General features: G+C 40.5%; 1 protein-coding gene across 1 annotated transcript in view; it reads left to right on the plus strand.

Annotated features, from left to right (window-relative positions):
- NME8 (NME/NM23 family member 8) overlaps window positions 1-21,327 on the plus strand; it is a 76,028-nt gene that overhangs the window by 15,108 nt on the left and 39,593 nt on the right. The window contains exons 6-7 of the mRNA XM_090286888.1: window positions 823-889; window positions 3,889-3,962. Coding sequence (XP_090143014.1) covers window positions 823-889; window positions 3,889-3,962 — 141 coding nt within the window. The remainder of the gene's footprint in view (window positions 1-822; window positions 890-3,888; window positions 3,963-21,327) is intronic.

The raw sequence follows: 21,327 nt of genomic DNA on the forward strand, positions 1-21,327 counted from the left end.
GCTTTTGAATGTGCTGTGTGTTTTTCACTTACAGTACATCTTACTTTGGACTGACTTCATTTCAAGTGTTTAAATAGGATTATGTGGTTAGTGGCTACTCCACTGACCAACACAAGTCCAACAAATACAATGTCAGATAAATTGTGAAGTTATAGCTGGCATATTATCTCATTCTTGATTTTAATAAGGGTGAATGCTTCCAGTATAGTTATATCCAAATATTTTTGAGTCTTTATTCTATTGAGAATCTAAAGTTATCAGTTCTCTTGCCAAGACAATGTTTATATGTAAATATATTAATATATATATAGAAGCACTTGCAAGGCTTCTCAAGTAATTAAGACCATCCCTCCCCCTTACTCTGTAGTAAGAAATTGGCTATTGTTTTGAAAAAGCCTTTAAAAAAAAAGTTATGGTGGTATCTTTCTGTTTCTAATTTACTAATAGCAATGTTCAGGAATGAATCTTGAAACTTATCAAATGCCTTTTGATCTTTTAACATGATAATTATGTATTTATTGTTTTCTTGTTAATCTATGCTTCCTATTTTATTCATTGTGCTCTTCTTAAGTTTTAAAGTTTTTTGTTTTTAATAATTTCATACAACATATATGCATTATTTCTGATAGTTCCCCTACCCCAATAGTTTTAAATATTCTTTATTTTATTTTTAAAAACTTGGGAAAGTAGTGTTAGATAAATGAAGTCACATTTCCCATTTCCCATTTATCCCTTAGATTATAAATATTTATTATGAACAAAGTTATAAAAACTCACTGTCACATTAAAATATAACTGTTTTATTTGCATTTTCTTCCATAGTATCATGAAATTGCACTTGTAGATGAAGATACAGAAGATGCTGGGGAAGCATCCAATGAAAATGTTGGTAAGTAAATTTAAAGTAATGGTAAAGGGTTTGTGTACATGTATGTTCATTACAATGTCACTTAAAGGAGCAAAGAGCTCATAATGACATCAATATTAATTGATAAGTAACTGGTGGGATAAATAATGATTTGTGCAATAGCTTTTAAAATGAAAGCTCTTTTGCTTCCCATCCCTTCTCTTTGGTCTCTATGCCCAGAACCTTTCAGAGGTTACCCAGGCAGGACCAGGGAGAAGTCATCTGGACAGCAGCTTTCTCTTATTTTATCTTTCAACATATGAAAATAATTTTTTTTGATGACCTACACTCCTGATTTACTTTACAGTTTATAATTTTCTGCCTTCACTGGATTGTCTGTGTGGGTGTATGAGTGTTCATTCAATCATCTGGAGGGAGTAGAGGCAAAACATCTAAGAATATGTAGATAAATGTAAATAAATCTATAATGGTAAATCCATTAGTTTGTAATGTTTGCCTGCATTTGAAACTCCACTTACTAATAATGCTGAGCTGAATGGGTCATAGGTATGATTCTAATTTATCTGAATTGTGTTAAAATAACCAGTGCATTTCTCTCTTTTTCTATTCTTTCTTTCTTTCTTTCTTTCTTTCTTTCTTTCTTTCTTTCTTTCTTTCTTTCTTTCTTTCTTTCTTTCTTTCTTTCCTTGCCTATACACTACAAACTCTTTATGAATGTTTTTCTTGTATGCAAATGTAGAAAGTACACTTTGGTTCTAAGTAGAAACTCCTTGGTTGTTGAAATGCCATAATAAGAACAAAGCTATCAAAAGACTTCCAGGCAAGATGGAGGCATAAGTAGACATGCTTCGCCTCCTTCCACAACCAAGAGAAGGATTACATCTACCTCAAAACAAAACAAAACACCCCCCCCCCCAGAACTACCAGAAAATCAAATTGCATGGAAATCCAACAAACAAAGATATAAATAAAAAAATTTCATCCACACAGGTAGGAGAGGTGGAGCCAGGGTGGAGAGGACATGGTGTGGTAGCTGTGGTGGCAGGAAGTCAGTGGCAGGAAGTCAGTGGCTCTGGCTGGCCATCAGAAAGAGCAGCCACACATTGTAAAAGCCAGGCAGGACACCTGGGGAGCAATCCCAGTCCCAGGCCAGACTGTGCAGCTCACAGTTTCAGTGCTGAGAAAATAAAGCCTTGATACTTCTGACTGTGAGAATCATTGGGGGTTGGGATGCCAGAAGAAGTTGCCCATCTCTCATAGGAGTCTGTTTAGAGCACCCTCTCCCCCATCCTAGAACATCTCCAAATCCACCCATTCTGGAAACCATCACCAAGGCAAGAGCTAGACAAGTGTCAGTCACATACGAGAAGCAGGTAAAGGGACAGGAAAAGGAGCAAGTTCTGAGCAAATGGCATTGTTCCATCTCTAACCCCTCCCCTACATACAGCACCACAATGTGGTGAAATGGGTCACGCTGTATGGATGAATACCTAAGGTTCTTTCCCTTACAACATAACATGTGCGACAACTCTAAGACACACCGGCAAAAACAGAAGCCTGTCAAGTTGAGGAGACAGAGAAGTATGACCCAAAAGAGGGAGAAGATCAAGGCTCCAGTGGGAGAACTAAGTGATGAAGAGATAGCCAACCTAAAATCTGCAGAGCTCAAAACACTGGTGATAAAGATGCTCACAGACTTGACAGACATGCTTGAGTATGGGAAATGCATAAGGGAAGAAGTAAGGGGCACAATAAGTGAAATGAAGATAAATCCATATGAAAACAATGGTGAAAGGAAGAAAGTCAGGGTTCAAATAAACGATTTGGAACATAAGGAAGAAATAAACAGCAAGCTCAGAATCAAGACACAAGAATTGAAAAAAAAAATGAGGAGAGGCTTGGGAACCTCTGGGACAACTTTAAAAGTACCAATATCTGAATCACAGGGTGCCAGAAGGAGACGAGGAAGAGCAAGAAATTGAAAACTTATTTGAAAATATAATGAAGGAAAACTTCCCAAATTTGGCAAAGGAAATAAACATACGAGTCCAGGAAGCACAGAGAGTCCCAAACAAATTGGATCTAAAGGGGACCACAGCAAGACACATCATAATTAAAATGTCAAAGGTAAAAGATAGAGAGAATCTTAAAAGCAGTTAGAGAAAAGCAGAGAGTTACCTACAAAAGAGTTCCCATAAGACTGTCAGCTGATTACTCACAAGAAACTTTCCAGGCAAAAAGGGACTGTCAAGAAGTATTCAAAGTGATGAAAAGCAAGGACTAACAACCAAGATTATTCTATCCAGCAGTTATTCTTTAGAATGGAAGGGCAGATAAAATGCTTCCCAGACAAGATAAAGCTAAAGGAGTTTATCATTGCAAAGTGCTTATTATCTGAAATGTTAAAGGAACACATTTAAGAAAAAGAAGATTAAAACTATGAACAGTAAAATGACAACAAACTCACAACTATCAACAAATTAATCTAAAAAACAACAACAAAGCAAATAACTAGAACAGGAACAGAACCATAGATATGGAGATCATATGGAGGGTTGTCAGTGGAGAGAGGGAAAGGGAGAATGGGGTAGGGATCAAGAAGCATAACTGATAGGTACAAAACAAACAGGGGACAGTAAGAATAGTATAGGAAATGGAGAAGCCAAAGAACTTATATGCATAACCCATGGACATGAACTAAGGGAAGGGGGATTGCTGAAGGGAAGGGAGGTACTGGGCTGAGAGTGGCAAAGGGGAAAAAATAGGGCAACTGTAATAGCATAATCAATAAGGGGAGGTAGGCGGGGTAAGGGAGAGCAATGGGGGGAAATGGGACAACTGTAATAGAGGAAACAATAAAAATAATAAAATAAGAAAGTAAAATATATTTTAAGAAAAGAACAAAGTTTTCAACTGACAAAAATTCATCAGACATTAGTAGTTTACATTTTTAATTGCCAAAATCTTCATTATCTATAGTTCATACCAAGAAAATAATCATCCATTTATTTTTTTCCTAGACCAACTATACAGTATTGCTATTATCAAACCCAAGGCTGTGATTACCGGTAAAAATAAAGAAATTAAAGAAAAAGTAAGTAATATTTTGCCATAGTTCTTGTGGACCAAGTGCAAGAACCAAATGGTCAGAGACAACCAAATTAGAATTTAAAGAGCCTTTATTAGCTGGTCAGCGACTACCCACTCTCACTCCATGCAGGGATTCAAGTGAGTAGCCCCAAGCCTCAGTACAAAGCTGCTTATATAGTATAAACTTATATCCTGGGTTGCTAGCTGGGGTAGTAGTACAACACAACCATTGTGAAGCAAGGGTGGGGCTAAGGGTATCTATGGTTGGCTAATGCATGCAACCGCAAAGCTAACATTCTGCACTTGTTTGGGGGAAACTGTTACGATGGGAGCTTGCCTGATACATGCAACTAAACTAACATTCTGTACCTGCTCGGAGGCAACTGTCACCTTGGGGGTTTTTGCAAAAATTTTCTACTCTAGTTCAAGTTCCAGCACAACAGTAGTTTAAATTAGTTGAAAAATAACAACTCCTTAATTGTCAACCTAGATACAATCTCATCATATAGAATAAAATAAAACATAACTAACTTTTGGTGCCTCTAATGGCTTTGAACAATTTGTCTTTACCAAGGCTAGACCTACTTGGGAATTCTTATTTAAATAACTCTGCTCTACCAGCATCAAATATGAATGATAAAAATTATAGTTCTTTTTTAAAAAATAAGAGTTTATTAGAGTTTATTTGAGCCAGAGGACATGCTAGGAAGCAAGATCATAACAGACTGAGATAAATGCTTCCAAAATTATAGTTTTTATATTGGTTTGTAGCAGATGTTTTTCATGTTGAGTAATTAGCAATGCAAACTTGTTATAAGCTCACATTAGCTTGCTTTATTTCCTTGTATGTTGTTACAAATGTATGATTCTTTTTAGATACATGATAGCTTAAGGATACATTTAATGTTTTGCTTTAGAGCATTCTAATGCAAAGGTCAGCAGACATTTTCTGTAAAGGGCCATTCGGTAACTACTTTCAAGTTTGTGGGGCATATGACCTCTGTCACAACTGCTTAACTCTGAGATTGTATTGAAAGAGCACCTGCAGATACTAGGTAAACAGATGGGCGTGACTATATTCCAATAAACTTTATTTTCAAAAATAGACATTGGGCCAGATTTTGATTGCAGACTGTAGTTTACTGACCTCTGAACAATAACTTTGTGTTGAAAAACAAAATTATATAGAAATGTGAAAAAATGTTCCATGTGCAGTAGAGATCACATAGGGAGTTATGTAAGGATGGGCTGGGTGACTCTTGATGAACTTTCCATCGTGCATTCTTTCTTTCTTTTTTATTTTTCTTCCAAATTCCATTCTCTCTCTTATATTCATAACTTTGGAATGAGGTATACCTGTCATTCTGGACTAAGGAGGATATAGGGGTCTGAGACTTCAAAGGGAAGTAAAGCAATTTAGAGGGAGATGATAGTTACTGTTTAGTAAACAAATGTTTGCTGGGGGCCATCCAGAGACAACAGGTGACAGAAAGGACTTTCATCTAGTGAGCGTTGCCAATTTTCTCCCTGTTTATCACACCTAGTACACATTATACTATAGTTATCTGTGGTGATAGTTCTTCCCAGAACAAAACTTCTATCTTAAATTCTTTTTTAAAAATTTATTTATTTATTTATTTATTTATTTGTTGTTTTGGGGGGACCCCCTGCTCTGAAACAATTCTCCTCTCTCAGACTTAAGACCCTTTATAATCTTATAAAGGACAATGGGCAAAGGTCTCATGCTCCTCTAGCTGCTTCAAGCTGGACGTGGTCGTTGTCCTACCTACCCTTGGGTCCAGAAATCCCTAATAAAAGTGGATGTGTGGAGGGGAGGGTGGCCTTCCCACGTGGGGAAGGATCTTGCAGACTCCAGGCCAGTTGGCTGTCCCTGGGCAACAAGGTGGCATCCTTGTTGTATTCTGGGGGCAACAGATTTTGCAACAGGATTAAAAGGCATCATTAAAATAATAAGAAATAAGCTTTTTGGCTCCTTCTTGAACCTCTGTCTGGTTTGGCCTCCTTGCCTCCACTCCAGCCTCCACCATGTCCACAAGGATGACCCAGAAGATGACCTACAAGGTGTCCACCTCTGGACCCTGGGCCTTCAGCAGCTTCTCATACTCGAGTGGGCCCAGCATCAGCTCCTCGGCCTTTCCCCGGGTGGGCAGCACTTACCGGGTTGGCCTGGGCGCCAACATGAATCTGGCCAGAGGTTTCAGCAGAGCGGGGAGTAGAGGGTCCATCAAAGCCGTCCAAGTGAACCAGAGCCTGCTCAGCCCCCTGAACCTGGAGGTGGACCCCAACATCCAGGCCATGCGCAACCAGGAGAAGGAGCAGATCAAGACCCTCAACAACAAGTTTGCTTCCTTCATCAATAAGGTACGGAGCCTGGAGCAGCAGAATAAGATTCTGGAGACCAAGTGGACTCTTCTGCAGTAGCAGAAGATGACTCACAGTAACATAGACAATATGTTTGAGAACTACATCAACAACCTTCGGCAGCAGCTGGAAACACTGTCCCAGGAGAAACTGAGACTGGAGGCGGAGTTTGGCAACATGCAGGGGATGGTGGAGGACTTGAAGAATAAGTATGAGGATGAGATCAACAACCACACAGAGTTGGAGAATGAATTTGTCCTCATCAAGAAGGATGTGGATGTAACTTACATGAACAAGGTAGAGCTGGAGTCCCACCTGGAAGGACTGACCGATGAGATCAACTTCTACAGGCAGCTGTATGAAGAGGAGATTCGTGAGCTGCAGTCCCAGATCTCCGACATGTCCTGGTGCTGTCCACGGACAACAGCCACTCCCGGGTCCTGGACAGCATCATCGCCGAGGTCAAGGCCCCGTATGAGGAGACTGCCAACCGCAGCCAGGCTGAGACTGAGGCTGAGACCACGTACCAGATCAAGTAGGAAGAGCTGCAGACATTGGCTGGGAAGCATGGGGACGACCTGCGTCGCACCAAGACGGAGATTTCTGAGATGAACCAGAGCATCAGCTGCATCCAGGTTGAGATTGATGGCCTCAAAGGCCAGAGGGCTGCCCTGGAGGCCTTCATCGCTGATGTCAAGCAGCGTGGTGAGCTAGCCGTCAAGGATGATCAGGCCAAGGTGGCTGAGCTGGAAGCTGCTCTGAGAACTGCCAAGCAGGACATGGCCTGGCAGCTGCATGAATACCAGGAGCTCATGAATGTCAAGCTGGCCCTGGACGTGGAGATTGTCACCTACCACAAGCTGCTGGAGGGCAAGGAGAACCAGCTGGAGTCTGGGATTCAGAACATGAGTATCCATACCAAGACCACCAGTGGCTACTCAGGTACGCTGAGCCAAGTTTACAGCAACCTCAACTATGCCATGGGCTTCCAGGCCAGCTTGGGCTCGGGAGGCATCTCTGCTCCTTCAGCTGCACCAGCACCATCTCCTCAAAGACGGTGGTTGTGAAGAAGATTGAGACCCATGATGGGAAGCAGGTGTCTGAATCATCTGATGTCCTGCCCAAGTGAATGACTGCTGCAGTTCCTCCTGTCCTCTGAGCTGCGCAGGGGGGTGGAGGGCACAGAAGGCCCACTTGAAGCTCAGCCCCACCCAGTCCTCAGCTTGCCCTTGGGGTGGGGGAGTTTACTGCCTTTTACCCACGTCCCTGGCTAGAAGCCAAATCAAGTGTTTTCCTTCTCCTCAAAATAAAGTCTCACCTGGCTCTGCCAAAAAGAAAAAAAAAAAACTCATAAAAACTAGATGACAAAAGGTAGGGATTAATTTTCAATGTCCCACATTAGGAAAAAAAAAAAGGCTTTGGAGGAAGGTGTGCAAACCACGTCATACCTTGTCCAAAGCCCTTTTGCCCCTATACTTTGTTTGGACTGAGGGGAATATTTTAGGTTTCCCCTCTCTCAGACATCTGGGCCCTTTCTGTCCAAGCCATTAGGATAGAAAAGAGAAACTAGTTTTAAAGTGAAGCCCACAGACCACCCTGTACTTCACCAACCAAATCACTTAGTTTAGCCAAACCATTGAGCCTCAGGAGGCAGCGATGCAGACAGGATTAAGTGAGGTCTATACAGTACATAAAAACAATCACTCAGGTAATGATATCATAGGCTTATGCCCTATGAAAACAGAACACACATGTTAATTTATTCAACATAACCTACAAACCAGTCTCTAAATCTGTGAGACTGTCTTATTGAGAAGACATCCAGTTACAAGGCATTTGATGTTCTTCTTCCCTGTAGATTAAACATCTTTAATGATGTCACAGACCTAATTTATCTTCCAAATGAAAGCAAACTTTAAATGAAAATAAACTCTGAAGACAGCTGCACTAGTTTATAGTTTACCACTGAGCATTGTGATTTTCCTTGAATTGCAATTTTTCTCCTTAAGATTATCTTCCTTATCATTAAAGTGACTGCATTAAATCCAGTTTTATTTTGCGCAGGAGCTGAATTAGAGTGGAAAATTTTTGCATGTATCCCCATGGTGACAGTTGCCCCCAAACAAATACAGAATGTTAGTTTTATGGTTACATACATCGGCCAAGCATAGGTAGCACCTGTACTTGCAGAATGTTACCCCACCCCTGCTTCACAACGGTGTTTTGCTCTGTGGTTTTGTTTTTTGCATTGCCCATAGTTATAATGGATGTATTCCTAACCCTCAGCTAACAGCCCAGGATGTGGATTTATGCTATATAAGCAGCTTTGTACTAAGTCTTGGGGCTACTCACTTGAATCCCTGCGTGGAGTGAGAGTGGGTAGTTGCTGGCAAGCTAATAAAGTCTCTTTAAATTCTAACTTGGTTGTCTCCTATTGTTTGGTTCTTGCTTATGCTCCATAACATTTGGAGGCCCCACTGAGATTCCCAGCCTCGGCTGGGCATGGGTTGTGAGAAAGGCCTGCTGCCAGATCCACCTCAGGGGGAGATCTCTGAGAGACGTTCCTCAGCTCCGAGTGGGACACTGGCAGACGGACGCCCTCCCTATCCTGACTGACTACATAGAGCCGTTCAAATTCTTACCAGTAAGACTTGGATTGTAAGGGGTGCACCAGGGGGGTCTGCAGCAGGACCGGACGTGGCATTACCTCTGATACCCGGTCCCGGACCACGACGGTGGCCAGTGACCATAGGTTTATCTGTCTTAAGTGTCATCTTGTCTGTTCTGTACAAGAACAGGTTTATCTTAAGTGTCGTCTTGTCTGTTCCATACAAAATGGGTCTAACTGCTTCATGTGCTACATGTATGCCTTTGCAATGTTTTCTTAAAAACGTTCAGGATTTTAGGAGGTGAGCTTCATTTTACGGGACATTCTGGAGGACCAACTAAAGTGGCTGAAGGAGTGTAAGCCTCCCTCATGGCGCATGAGAGAGAGGACTGTCTTCCAGACTTGCGAGCCTGAGGGAGCGCCCCTAGTCTGAAAGGCCCCTGTTCTCCCTCCTACTCCAGAGAGTAAACCAAAACCTCTCCTTTTCCCAAAACCCCACTGGCTTGATTTCTTTGTTAGAATCTATCTTCTTCACCCACTGCAATGCCTCTGTAAAGCAGTGCTGCCTTCGGTGAGCCCCCAGGGCTTCGTGTAGTCTTGCGTGTCTAGCTGACATATAGCAGGGCAGCGGCCAGAAACTCCAGTTCAGAGCAATTCCCTGCGCCTTCAGCGGACACTCGGGAACTGCTGGAAGCCCTGATGGTCCAGTCTCAGAGGCCTAGGTGGGGTTTTGGTAGAATTGTTTAACCTCTAAGTGAATGTGTAAGTGAATGTTAAGGTTAAAAAATATTAAAGCAATACAAACAGGACCTTAAAAATTTCCCCAAAGAAATAGCTTGTAGCATTTCTTTCCACCCCAGGTAACTTCTACCAATTCAATTTGAATCTGAATACTTCCTGCTGGAGCTGCAAGGAGGAGCAATGTTAAATTTGCTAGCCAGGGAGCCATCTAATCCCCTTGCTACAGGTTACAGAAACAGCAGGATGTTTGTCTCTCCAACATGGAGAGAGGAAAAAAAAAGTGACACTTTTAAAACTCAGGCCGCTTTTCTTCGAACTATGGTACAGGCAACAGTAGTAGCAATTTGGCTGCCAATCAACAACACCTCTAAAGCTGTAACTAAAGGGCCCTCAATCTCCTCGCTGCTTCAGCAAGGGGGACATGCCTATATCTTAAGGAAAATTGTTGTTATACATGAATAAAACTAATGTCTATTCTAGACACCCTCTTCAATGAAAAAGGAAAAGGAATAATCAGGTAGGCTGCTATAAGAATATGAAAAAGCAAGCATCCTCCTGGTCAGGAAATTGTCCTGGCCAAACAAAAGCTTCCCAATATGGATTGTAAATGAAATAATAATAGGCCAAATAAAACAATTGAAAAACTCCTCAGGAAAGCTCAAAGATATAGGTTAAAAAACAGGAGAAGCAAAAACTTCAAAAAGCTGCAGAATATCTGCATATCTAAAACTTTTAGCTGTCAAATACTAAGTTTAAGTATAGTCCTCCACAGTGTGGAAAAAAACAACAACAAAAATTGGAAGCATGTTATGGTTAAATCTAAATGGGTAAAAATATATGGAAAGTTTATAAATGTTGCAGAAGGTCTGTGAAAAGTCATAAAAATATATAGAAAGGTTGTGAAAATTTTTAAACCTGGGTATAGGAAACCTCAATTACCTATAGCCTAATTGTATGGTTACTGTACCTTGTATTGGTATTAGCCATTGAGACCTAGGAAAGGTCATCTGGAATTCCCTATGTTGGTATTGGCCATATGCTTTAAAAGGAAAATTGGGGTTTCCCAGGGAAAGTTAAAACTTCACATGTAGAAAAGTGAACAAAAAAAATGTAAAGCATAAAAATAAAGATTTGTGAATGGTATATAAAAGGTTTGTTAGAAATTTGTAAAAGTTCTGAAAAGAAATTGTATAGTTTTAATAATGAAAAGTGTAAGGCATAGAAATGCAATTTTAGTAAATATTAGAAGAACAAGGATTTTCCTTCACACTGTATATTTTTTTCCCTACCTAATTCCTCCAGAATTTGGCAATTTGAAAAAGTAAGTAATGACATTAAGTTTCTTTGCATAAAACTAAGAAGACCAGTTCTGAATAAAGGTATTATTAAACAAGACTTTGAAATGACATGCCTGAAGGAGGCATGCTTAGGCTCTGGTTGTTACCAGAAAGCCCTAAGGAAGTGGACTTGACTTTTGAAGCTAAGAAAAGCCACAGAAAGGCCTGGCACCTTGGTTAGTTGTGCAGTTCAAGGTAATCTTTCCAGGGAAGGAACAAAGGTTGCTTTCCTGAAAGATGGCTAGAAGGAACCTTAAGGCACAATGAAAACCCCAAAGGACTTGGAAAAAGCAGGTGTTTACAGGCAAGGCTGAATGGCAGGTGTGTGGTTCAGCTTCTGTGCCCTAATAGGCAGACTAACAGTCAGCATGAAGGTTCCTTGTATAAGTTCCAGCAAAGCAGACTTAAAAATCATATATAATCAATCACTGCTCTTGTTGTGTTTATGCAAATAAACAGGCTAAATTAAAATAGGACTTAATACAGTCCCTTTAATAACAGAGGGTAATGTTAGGGAGAAAAATTATGACTCAAGGAAAATCACAATGCTCAGTAGTAGACTATAAACTAGTGCAGCTAACTGTCTATAAAGTTTATTTTCATTTAAAGTTTGTTTTCATTTGAAAGTTAAACCAGGTCTGTGACATTATCAAAAATGCTTAATTTACAGGCAAGACAAATGTCAAGTGCCTTGCAACTGAATGTCTTCCCAATAAGACAGTATCTTAGATTTAAAGACTGGTTTGTGAATTACATTGTATAAATTAACATGTGTGTTCTTTCTGTTTTCATAGGGCATAAGCCTATAATCTCATTACCTGAGTAATTTTCTGTACATGTAGGCCTCATTTAAGAAGCCCATCTGCATTGCAGCCTCCTAAGACTCAACTGTTTGGCTAAACTAAGTGGTTGGGTTAATAAAGCATGGGTGGTCTATAGGCTTCACTTTAAAACTGATTTCTCTCTTTTCTATCCTAATGGCTTAGACAAAAAAAGCGCCCAACGGTCTAAAAAGGCAGAAATCCTAAAATATTCCCCTCAGCCTAGCTAAGTATAGTGAATAAAAGGGTTCTGGACAGGTGTGACATGCCCTGCACGCCTTCCTCCAAAGAAGCCATTTCTTTTCCTAATATAGGACATTAAAAAACTAATCCCTGCCTTTTGTCATATAGGAGTTGTAGGTTAAATTATGCCTTTTAACCCTGTTGCCAAATATGTTGCCTCCAGAATATGACAAGAATGCCAGCTTGTCCAATAGTGCCAGCCCTTGGAAACTGAGCATGCTGCTGCCCAAGTTGCAAAATCCTTCCCCACGTGGGAAGGCCACCCTTCCCTCCACCCCAACTCTTACTAAAAATTCCTAGACCCAAGGGTAGGTAGGATGATGACCATGTTCAGCTTGAAGCAGCTAAAAAAGCACGAGACCTTTACCCATTGTTCTCTATAAAATAAAGGGTCTTAAGTCTAAGAAGGGGAATTCTATAGGAGCTTCATTCCATAAGGGCCTGTAAATTTGTTTTCCACCATCTTGCTGACATTCCACTTGCTCTTAAAGCAAAAAGGCTTATGCTTAGCTCTAGGAAAGACCTGCTGTTTTTGTACCAATCATTCAGGAGTCATCCAAGACAGCCTTAGTCAACTTAAAAAACGTCTTCAGGACAGGGGACAATTAAGGCAAAAAAATAGGAATTGGTATGAAAGCCTTTTCTCCATGTCTCCTTGGTCCACCACTCTCATCTCTGCTGTCACTGGGCCCCTCCTTTTACTCCTTTTGGCTCTAACCATAGGCCCCTGCATTATTAATTGCTTAACACAATATGTACAACAAAGAATACAGGCAATAAAATTTTTGGTCCTAAGGTCTCTATATCGCCCTTTAAACACTCAGGACTCAAGGATTTGACTCCCCAAATAAAACCAGTGGGGAATGTGCTGGAGCTTGAATTAGAGTGAAAAAATTTTGCATGTATCCCCATGGTGGCAGTTGCCCCCAAACAAGTACAGAATGTTAGTTTTACGGTTACATACATCGGCCAAGCATAGGTAGTACCTGTACCTGCTGAATGTTACCCCACCCCTGCTTCACAACGGATGTTTTGCTCTGTGGTTTTATTATTCGTGTTGCCCATAGTTATAACGCTTATATTCCTAATCCTCAGGTAGCAATCCAGAATGTAAATTTATGCTACATAAGCAGCTTTTTACTAAGGCTCGAGGCTACTCACTTGAATCCCTGCGAGGAGTAAGAGTGGGTAGTCGCTGGCCAGCTAATAAAAGCTCTTTAAATTCTAACTTGGTTGTCTCTGACCATTTGGTTCTCACCTATGCTCCATAAAATTTATTCTGTTCATTTGCATAAACACAACAGAAGCAAATGATCACATGTGATTTTTTTAATTTTATTTTTATATTTAAGTGTATTTTATTGATTATGTTGTTACAGTAGTTCCAATTATTTTCCCCTTTGCTCCCCTCTGCCCAGTACCCTACTTCCCTCCAGCAATCCCATCCCCCATAGTTCATGTCCATGGGTCATGCATATAAGTTCTTTGGCTTCACCCTTTCCTATATTATTTTTAACTACCCTGTCTATTTTGTACTTACTAATTATGCTTATTAATCCCTGCACGATTTCCCCATTGCTCCCCCTTCCCCATCCCAGCTGATAAGTCTCTGAATGATCCCCATACCTATGATGCTGTTCCTATTCTGGTTTGCTTAGTTGGATTTTGTTCTTATTTTTTAGATTCAGTTGTAGATAATTGTGTTCGTTGTCATTTTAATGTTCATATTTTTAATCTTCTTTTTCTTAAGTAAGTCCCTTTGACATTTCATATAATAATAGCTTGGTGATGATGAGTTCCTTTAGCTTTACCTTGTCTTGGAATCCCTTTATCTGCCTTTCCATTCTAAATGATAGTTTTGCTGAATAGAGTAATCTTGGTTGTAAGTCCTTGCTTTTCATCACTTTGAGTACTTCTTGCCAGTCCCTTCTTGCCTGCAAAGTGTCCTGTGAGAAATCAGCTGATAGTCTTATAAGCACCCTTTTGTAGGTAAGTCTGCTTTTCTCTTGCTACTTTTAAGATTCTCTCTTTATCTTTTACCTTTGGCATTCTAATTATGATGTGTCTTGGTGTGGTCTTTTTGGGTCTAGCTTGTTTGGGACTCTCTTTGCCACCTGGACTTGTATGTCTATTTCCTTTGCCATATATGGGGAGTGTTCTTTCATTATTTTTTCACATAAGCTTTCAATTTCTTGCCCTTCCTCTTCTCCTTTTGGCACCCCTGTGGTTTGGATATTCCTAAGTTTCTCTTCATTTTTTTCAGTTCTTGTTTCCTCATTCTGTACTGGTTGACTGTTGTTTTCCACTTCATGTTTGAATTCATTGACTTTAACCCTGGTTTCCTTCCCTTCACCTTTGTTTTTTTGTGGATTTTTTGTTGTTTCACTTAGCATAGCCTTCACTTCTTATGCATTTGCCATACTTAAGCATATCTATCAAGTCTGTGAGTATTTTTATCACCAGTGTTTTGAACTCTGCATCTGTTAGGTTGGCTATCTTCTCATCACTTAGTTCTCCCACTGAAACCTTGATCTGTTCCCTCTTTTAGGCCATACTTTTCTGTGTCCTCATCTTGACAGGCTCCTGTGTTTGTTTGCCTCTGTGTCTTAGGTAGAACTGTCACTCCTGTTATGTTGTAAGGGCTGGAGCCTTAATTTTCTCATCAGTAGAGGGCAACCTGCTTCACCACCTTGTGGCACTTATGTGGGGGAGGAGTCTGAGAGGGAACAACGCCACTTGCTCAGCACTTGCCCCTTTTCCAGGCACTTCTCCCACTTCTGTATGGGATTGATGCCTCTCTAGTGGTTTCCCTGGCTATTGTTTCCAGAGCGCGTGGGTTTGTGAATGTTCTAGGACTGTGGGGGCCCTTTAAACAAGCGGACTTTGCTGAGAGACTGGTAATTTATTTTTTCACTCCAACCCCCACTAGTATGCACAGTCAGAAGCAATGAGGCTTTATTTTCTCTGGCACTGAGACCATGAGCTGTGTGGTCTGGTGTGGTGCTGGGAATGGTCCCCCGGTGTCCCTCCTGACATTTAAAAATGTGTAACTGCACTTTCTGGCAGCCTGCCACTGCCACCACTGCTGCTGCCACCACACTGCATCCTCTCCGCCCTGGCTGCACCACTCCTGCCTGTCTGGATGAGCATTTCTTCTGTATATCTTTGTTTGTTGGACTTCCATGCAGCTCGATTTTCTGGAACTTCTGGTAGTCTCTAGTTTTGAGGTAGTTGTATTCCTTCTTAGTTGTGGAGGGAGATGCAGCATGTCTGTCTAGGCCTCCGTCTTGGCCGGTAGTCCACACATATGATCTTTAAGTCTGCTTTGCTGGAACTTAAACAAGGAACCTTTAGGGTGGCCTTCAGTCTGCACTTTAGGGCACAGAAACTGAACCACATACCTGGCATTCAGTCTTGCCTGTACACACTTGTCTTTTCCAAGTCCTTCAGATTTTCCATTGTGCCTTAAGGTTCCTTCTAGCTATCTTTCAGGAAAGCAACCTTTGTTCCTTCCCTGGAGATATTGCCATGAACCGCACAATCAACCAAAGTACCAGGCCTTTTTTCTCTTGGGCTTTTATTACCTTCAAAAGTCAAATCCAGTTCCTCAGGGCTTTTTGGTAACAACCAGAGCCCAAGCATGCCTCCTTTAAGCATGACATTCCAGTTAAATTCTTGATTAACAAAACCTCTACAAATAACTGGTCTTATTAGTTTTATGCAAAGAACTTTATGTCATTACTTAAGTTCTTCAGAATGCCAAATTCTGGAAGGATCAGATAGGGAGAAAAATATACAGTGTTAAGCAAAATCCTTTTCTTTCTAATATTCACTAAAATTGCATTTTCATACTTTACATTTTCTTTTTTCACCTTTATACATGCAATGTTTTGTTGTCGTTGTTGTTGTTGTTTTGGTTTTTTTTTTTGCAGGGGTGAGGTGGGGATTTGCTGGCTCATTTATTTAGTTATTTTGCTTTCATTATCCCCCCCACTAAGTTTTTTTGTTTCTTTGTTTTTCTATTGCCGTTTTTCCACTTTTTTACCCATTACTTCTTCCCATCCTGCCCACCCCTTTCCCAACATTAAATCTCAACTCCTCTTTTCATGTCTGTGGGTCATTTATACATGTTCTTTGGCTAGACCTGTCCCCTTCTTACTCCCTTTCTCTCTCTTCTTCGCCCCTTTTTGTCACTGTTAGTCTGCTCCTTGTTTACATGCCTCTGGTTCAATTTTTCTTGTTGGCTTGTGTTGTTCCTTGATATCATATGGTATTTGTCTTTACAAGCCGGGTATATTTAGCTAAGCATAATTCTCTTTAGTTCCATCCATGTTGTGGCAAATGGTAGGAGTCCCTTCTTTCTATCTGCTACATAGTACTTCATTGTGTAAACATACCACAGTTTTTTGATCCACTCATCTACAGATGGGCACTTAGGTTGTTTGCAGCACTTAGCTATTGTAAATAGTGCTGCTATGAACATGGGGGTGCATAGGTTCTTTTGAATTGGTGTTTCAGGATTCTTCAGGTATACTTCTAGCAATGGAATTGCTGAATCAAAAGGCAGTTCCATTTTTAGTTTTTTTAAATGTATTTTATTGATTATATTGTTACAATAGTTCCAACTTTCTCCCCTTTACTCCCCTCCACCCAGCATCTCCCCCCCCCTGCAATCCGCCCCCCAAGTCCATACCCATGGTTTTTACATACAAGCTTTCCCGCTTCACCCTTTCATATATTCTTCTTCTTCTTCTCTTTTTTTTCTTTTTAGTAAATATGTGATTAATTAATTATTTTAACAATAAAAAATAACTATCTCTCCCTCTCAGATATTAAGACCCTTCGTAATCTTGTAAAGGACAATGGGCGAAGGTCTCAAGCTCCTCTAGCTTCTTCAAGCTGGACATGGTCGTTGTTCTACCTGCCCTTGGGTCCAGAAATCCCTAATAATAGTGGGGGTGTGGAGGGGAGGGTGGCCTTCCCACATGGGGAAGGATCGTACAGACTCCAGGTCAGTTGGCGGTTTCCAGACAAAGGCGTGCTCGGTTTAACAGGCTGGCATCCTTGTTGTGTTCTGGGGGCAACAGATTTGGCAACAGGGTTAAAAGACATCATTCAGTCCATAACTACTAGATGACAAAAGGCAGGGATTAATTTTTCAATGTTCCACATTAGTGGAAAAAAAAAGAAAAAAAGGGCTTCTTTGGAGGAAGGTGTGTTAGGCACATCTCCCCTGTCCAAAACCCTTTTGCCCACAGACCACCCCATTCTTCACCAACCAAGCCATTTAGTTCAGCCAAACCATTCAGTCTCAGGAGGCAGCGCTGCAGAGAGGATTAAGTGAGGCTTATACATACAGACAATCACTCAGGTAATGCGGTCATAGGCTTATGCCCTTTGAAAATAGAAAACACGTGTTAATTTCTGTAACATAACCCACAAACAAGTCTCTAAATCTGTAAGACTGTCTTATTGGGAAGACATCGAGTTGCAAGGCACTTGACATTCTACTTGCCTACAACTTGAATACCTTTGATGATATCACAGACATGGTTTAATTTTCAAGTGAAACCATATTTTAAATGAGAAGAAACTTTTAAGACGGTTAGCTGCACTACTTTATAGGCTACCACGGATCATTGTGATTTTCTTGAATAATGATTTTTCTCCCTAAGATTACCCTCCTTGTCATTAAAGGGACTACATTAAGTCCATTTTTAATTTAACCTGTTCATTTGCATAAACACAACAAGAGCAGCAAATGATCACTTATGATCTTTAGTTCTGCTTTGCTGGAACTTACCCAAAGAATATTTAGGGTGACCCTCAGTCTGCTCTTCAGGGCACAGAAGCTGGGCCACATACCTGGCATTCATCTTTGCCTGTACACACCTGTCCTTTCCAAGTCTTTCTGGTTTTTCATTGTGCCTTAAGGTCCCTTCTAGCCATCTTTCAGGGAAACAATCTTCGTTCCTTCCCTGGAAAGATTGCTGTGGACCGCACAACCAACCACGGTACCAGGCCTTTTATCTCGCGGGTTTTTATTACCTTTGAAAGTCACTCCCAGTTCCTCGGGGCTTTTTGGTAACAACCTGAGCCCAAGCATGTCTCCTTTAGGCTTGACATTCCAGTCAAAGACTTGGTCAAAAAAAAAAAAAAAAAGAAAGAAAAAGGAACCTCTATTAACAACTGGTCTTATTAATTTTATGCAAAGAAACTTATGTCATTACTTACTTGTTTAGAATACCAAACTCTGGAGGGATCAGATAGGAAGAAAAATATACAATGTAAGAAAAATCTTTGTCCTAATATTCACTGAACTGTCATTTCCATTCTTCATATTTTCATTTTTCCCCCACTGAAAAAATTTTTTTTTGTTTTTCCATTAGAGTTGTCTCACTTTTTTCCCCATCTTGCTTCCCTGCACCCTTTCCCTCCCTTCCCCCACATTCAGTCCCCACTCAGTTGTCCATGTCCGTGGGTCATTTATACATGTTCTTGGAGTTTACCCTTCCCCTTCTTACCCCCTTCTTTCCCTCCCCTCTCCCCCCTTGTTAATGTTAATTTACTTCTTGTTTACAAAGCTCTGGTTCAATTTTGCTCATTTGTTTGTGTTGTTCATTAGTTTCCTGTAATAGGTGACAGCATAAGGTATTTTTTGAGGTAATTCCATACTGTTTTTTATAGTGGCTGCACCACTTTGCACTCCCACCAACAGTGCACTAGGGTTCCCTTTTCTCCATATCCCTGCCAGCACTTGTTTGTTGATTTGTTAATGATGGCCATTCTGAGAGCTGTGAGGTGGTATCTCATTGTGGTTTTTATTTGCATTTTTCTGATGGCTATTGATGTTGAGCGTCCTTTCACATGCCTATGGACCCTCTGTATATCTTCTTTGGAGAAGTGTTTGTGCAGGTCCTTTGTCCATTTTTTAATGGGTTTTTAATTGGGTTGTCTGTCTTCTTGGTGTTGAGTCATATATGTTCTTTATATATTTTGGAGATAATCCCTTGTCTGAGGTATCATTGGTAAATATGTTTTCCCATATGCTTGGTTCCCTTACTGTGATGTAGTCCCATTTGTTTATTCTTTCCCTTATTTCCTTTGCCTTAGGAGATATATCAGCAAAAATATTGCTATCTGAAATTTTACTGCCTATGTTTTTCTTTAGGACTTTTATGGTATCATGGCTTACATTTAAGTCTTTGATCCATCTTGGGTTTATTCTAGTGGATGGTGTAAATTGGTAATCTTGTTTCATTTTTTTGCATGTCCCTGTCCAGTTCTCCCAACACCATTTGTTGAAGAGGCTCTTTAAACTCCATTTTATGTTCCTTCCCCCTTTGTCAAATATTAGTTGGCCATATAGACCTGGGTTTATTTCTGGGCTCTCTATTCTATTCCATTGATCTATATGTTTGTTCTTATGCCAGTACCAGACTGTTTTGATTACTGTGCCCTTCTAATATAGTTTGGTATCATGTATTTGTGATTCCTCCTATTGTGTTGTTATTCCTCAAGATTGCTGTGGCTATTTAGGGTCTTTTTGAGTTCCATATAAATTTTTATTTTTTATTTATTTTTATTTTTTTCAAAGTTTTTATTTATTTATTTTTTAGAGTGAGGAGAATGTAAGGAGAAAGAAAGAGAGAGAAACATCAATGTGTGGTTGCCTCTCATGTGCCCTTCTCTCCCATTGGAAACCTGGCCTACAACCGAGGTATGTGTCCTGACGAGGAATCGAACTGGCAACCCTTTGGTTAGCAGTCCAGCACTCATTCCACTGAGTCACGCCAGGCAGGTCCAAATATTATTTTTTATTTTTATTCTTTGGTATATTTTATTGATTATATTGTTACAATAGTTCCAGTTTTTTCCCCCTTGTTCCCCTCTGCCCAGCACCACATATCCCCCAGCAATCCCACCGCCCTGCCCTCCCTCATCCATGCCCATGGGTCATACATACAATTTTTCTGGCTTCACCCTTTCATATATTATTTTTCTTTTTTAGATAATTAATTAATTAATTTTTTAACAATGAAAAATAATAATCCCTCCCTCTCAGACTTAAGACCTTTTATAATCTTATAAAGGACAACGGGCGAAAGTCTCAAGTTCCTCTAGCTACTTCAAGCTGGACATAGTCGTCATCCTACCTAACCTTCGGTCCAGAAATCCCTAATAAGAGTTGGGTTGTGGAGGAGGGGGTGGCCTTCCCACATGGGAAAGGATCGTGCAGACTCCAGGTCAGTTGGCTGTCCCTGGACAATGACGTGTTTGATTTAACAGGATGGCATCCTTGTTGTTTTCTGGAGGAAACAGATTTGGGAACAGGGTTAAAAGACATCATTCATTCCATAACCACTAGATGACAAAAAGCAGGGATTAATTTTTCAATGTCCCACATTCGGGGGGAAAAAGGGCTGCTTTGGAAGAAGGTGTGCTAGGCACATCTCACCTGTCCAAAACCGTTTTGCCCATTATACTTATTTTGGACTGACGGAAATATTTAGGTTTTCCCCCTCTCAGACCTCTAGGCACTTTCAGTCCAAGCCATTAGGATGGAAAAGAGAAACCAGTTTTAAAGTGAAGCCCACAGACCACCCCATTCTTCACCAACCCAGCCATTTAGTTCAGCCAAACCATTGAGTCTCAGGAGGCAGCAATGCAGACAGGATTGAGTGAGGCCTATACGTACAGGCAATCACTCAGGTAATGAGATCATAGGCTTATGCCCTTTGAAAACAGAAAACATGTTAATTTGTGTAACATAACACATAAACAAGTCTCTAAATCTGTATGACTGTCTTATTGGAAAGACATCAAGTTGCAAGGCATATGACATTCTTCTTGCCTGTAAATTAAACATCTTTGATGATACCACAGACATAGTTTAATTTTCAAATGAAAACAAATTTTAAATGAAAAGAAACTTTAAAGACGGTTAGCTGCACTACTATATAGTCTACCAATGAGCATTGTGATTTTCCTTTTTTTGTTCTTTTTTTTTCTTTTATTTTTTGTTTTTTCAATTACAGTTGCCCATTTCCCGCCCCGTTGCTCCCCCCCAGCCCACCCCTTATCCCGCAATCATATCCCTCCCCGTTGTCCATGTCCATGACTCATTTATGTTCATTCCTTGACTAGACCCTTCCCTTACTTATCCCCCTTCACTCCTCCCCTTTCCTCCCTATTGACTACTATTCTACTCTTTGTCCTATTTAGTTCATTTGTTTG

Source organism: Furipterus horrens, unplaced genomic scaffold, assembly GCF_987537825.1.
Source record: "Furipterus horrens unplaced genomic scaffold, mFurHor1.1.pri manual_scaffold_9, whole genome shotgun sequence".
Taxonomy (NCBI): Eukaryota; Metazoa; Chordata; class Mammalia; order Chiroptera; family Furipteridae; genus Furipterus; species Furipterus horrens.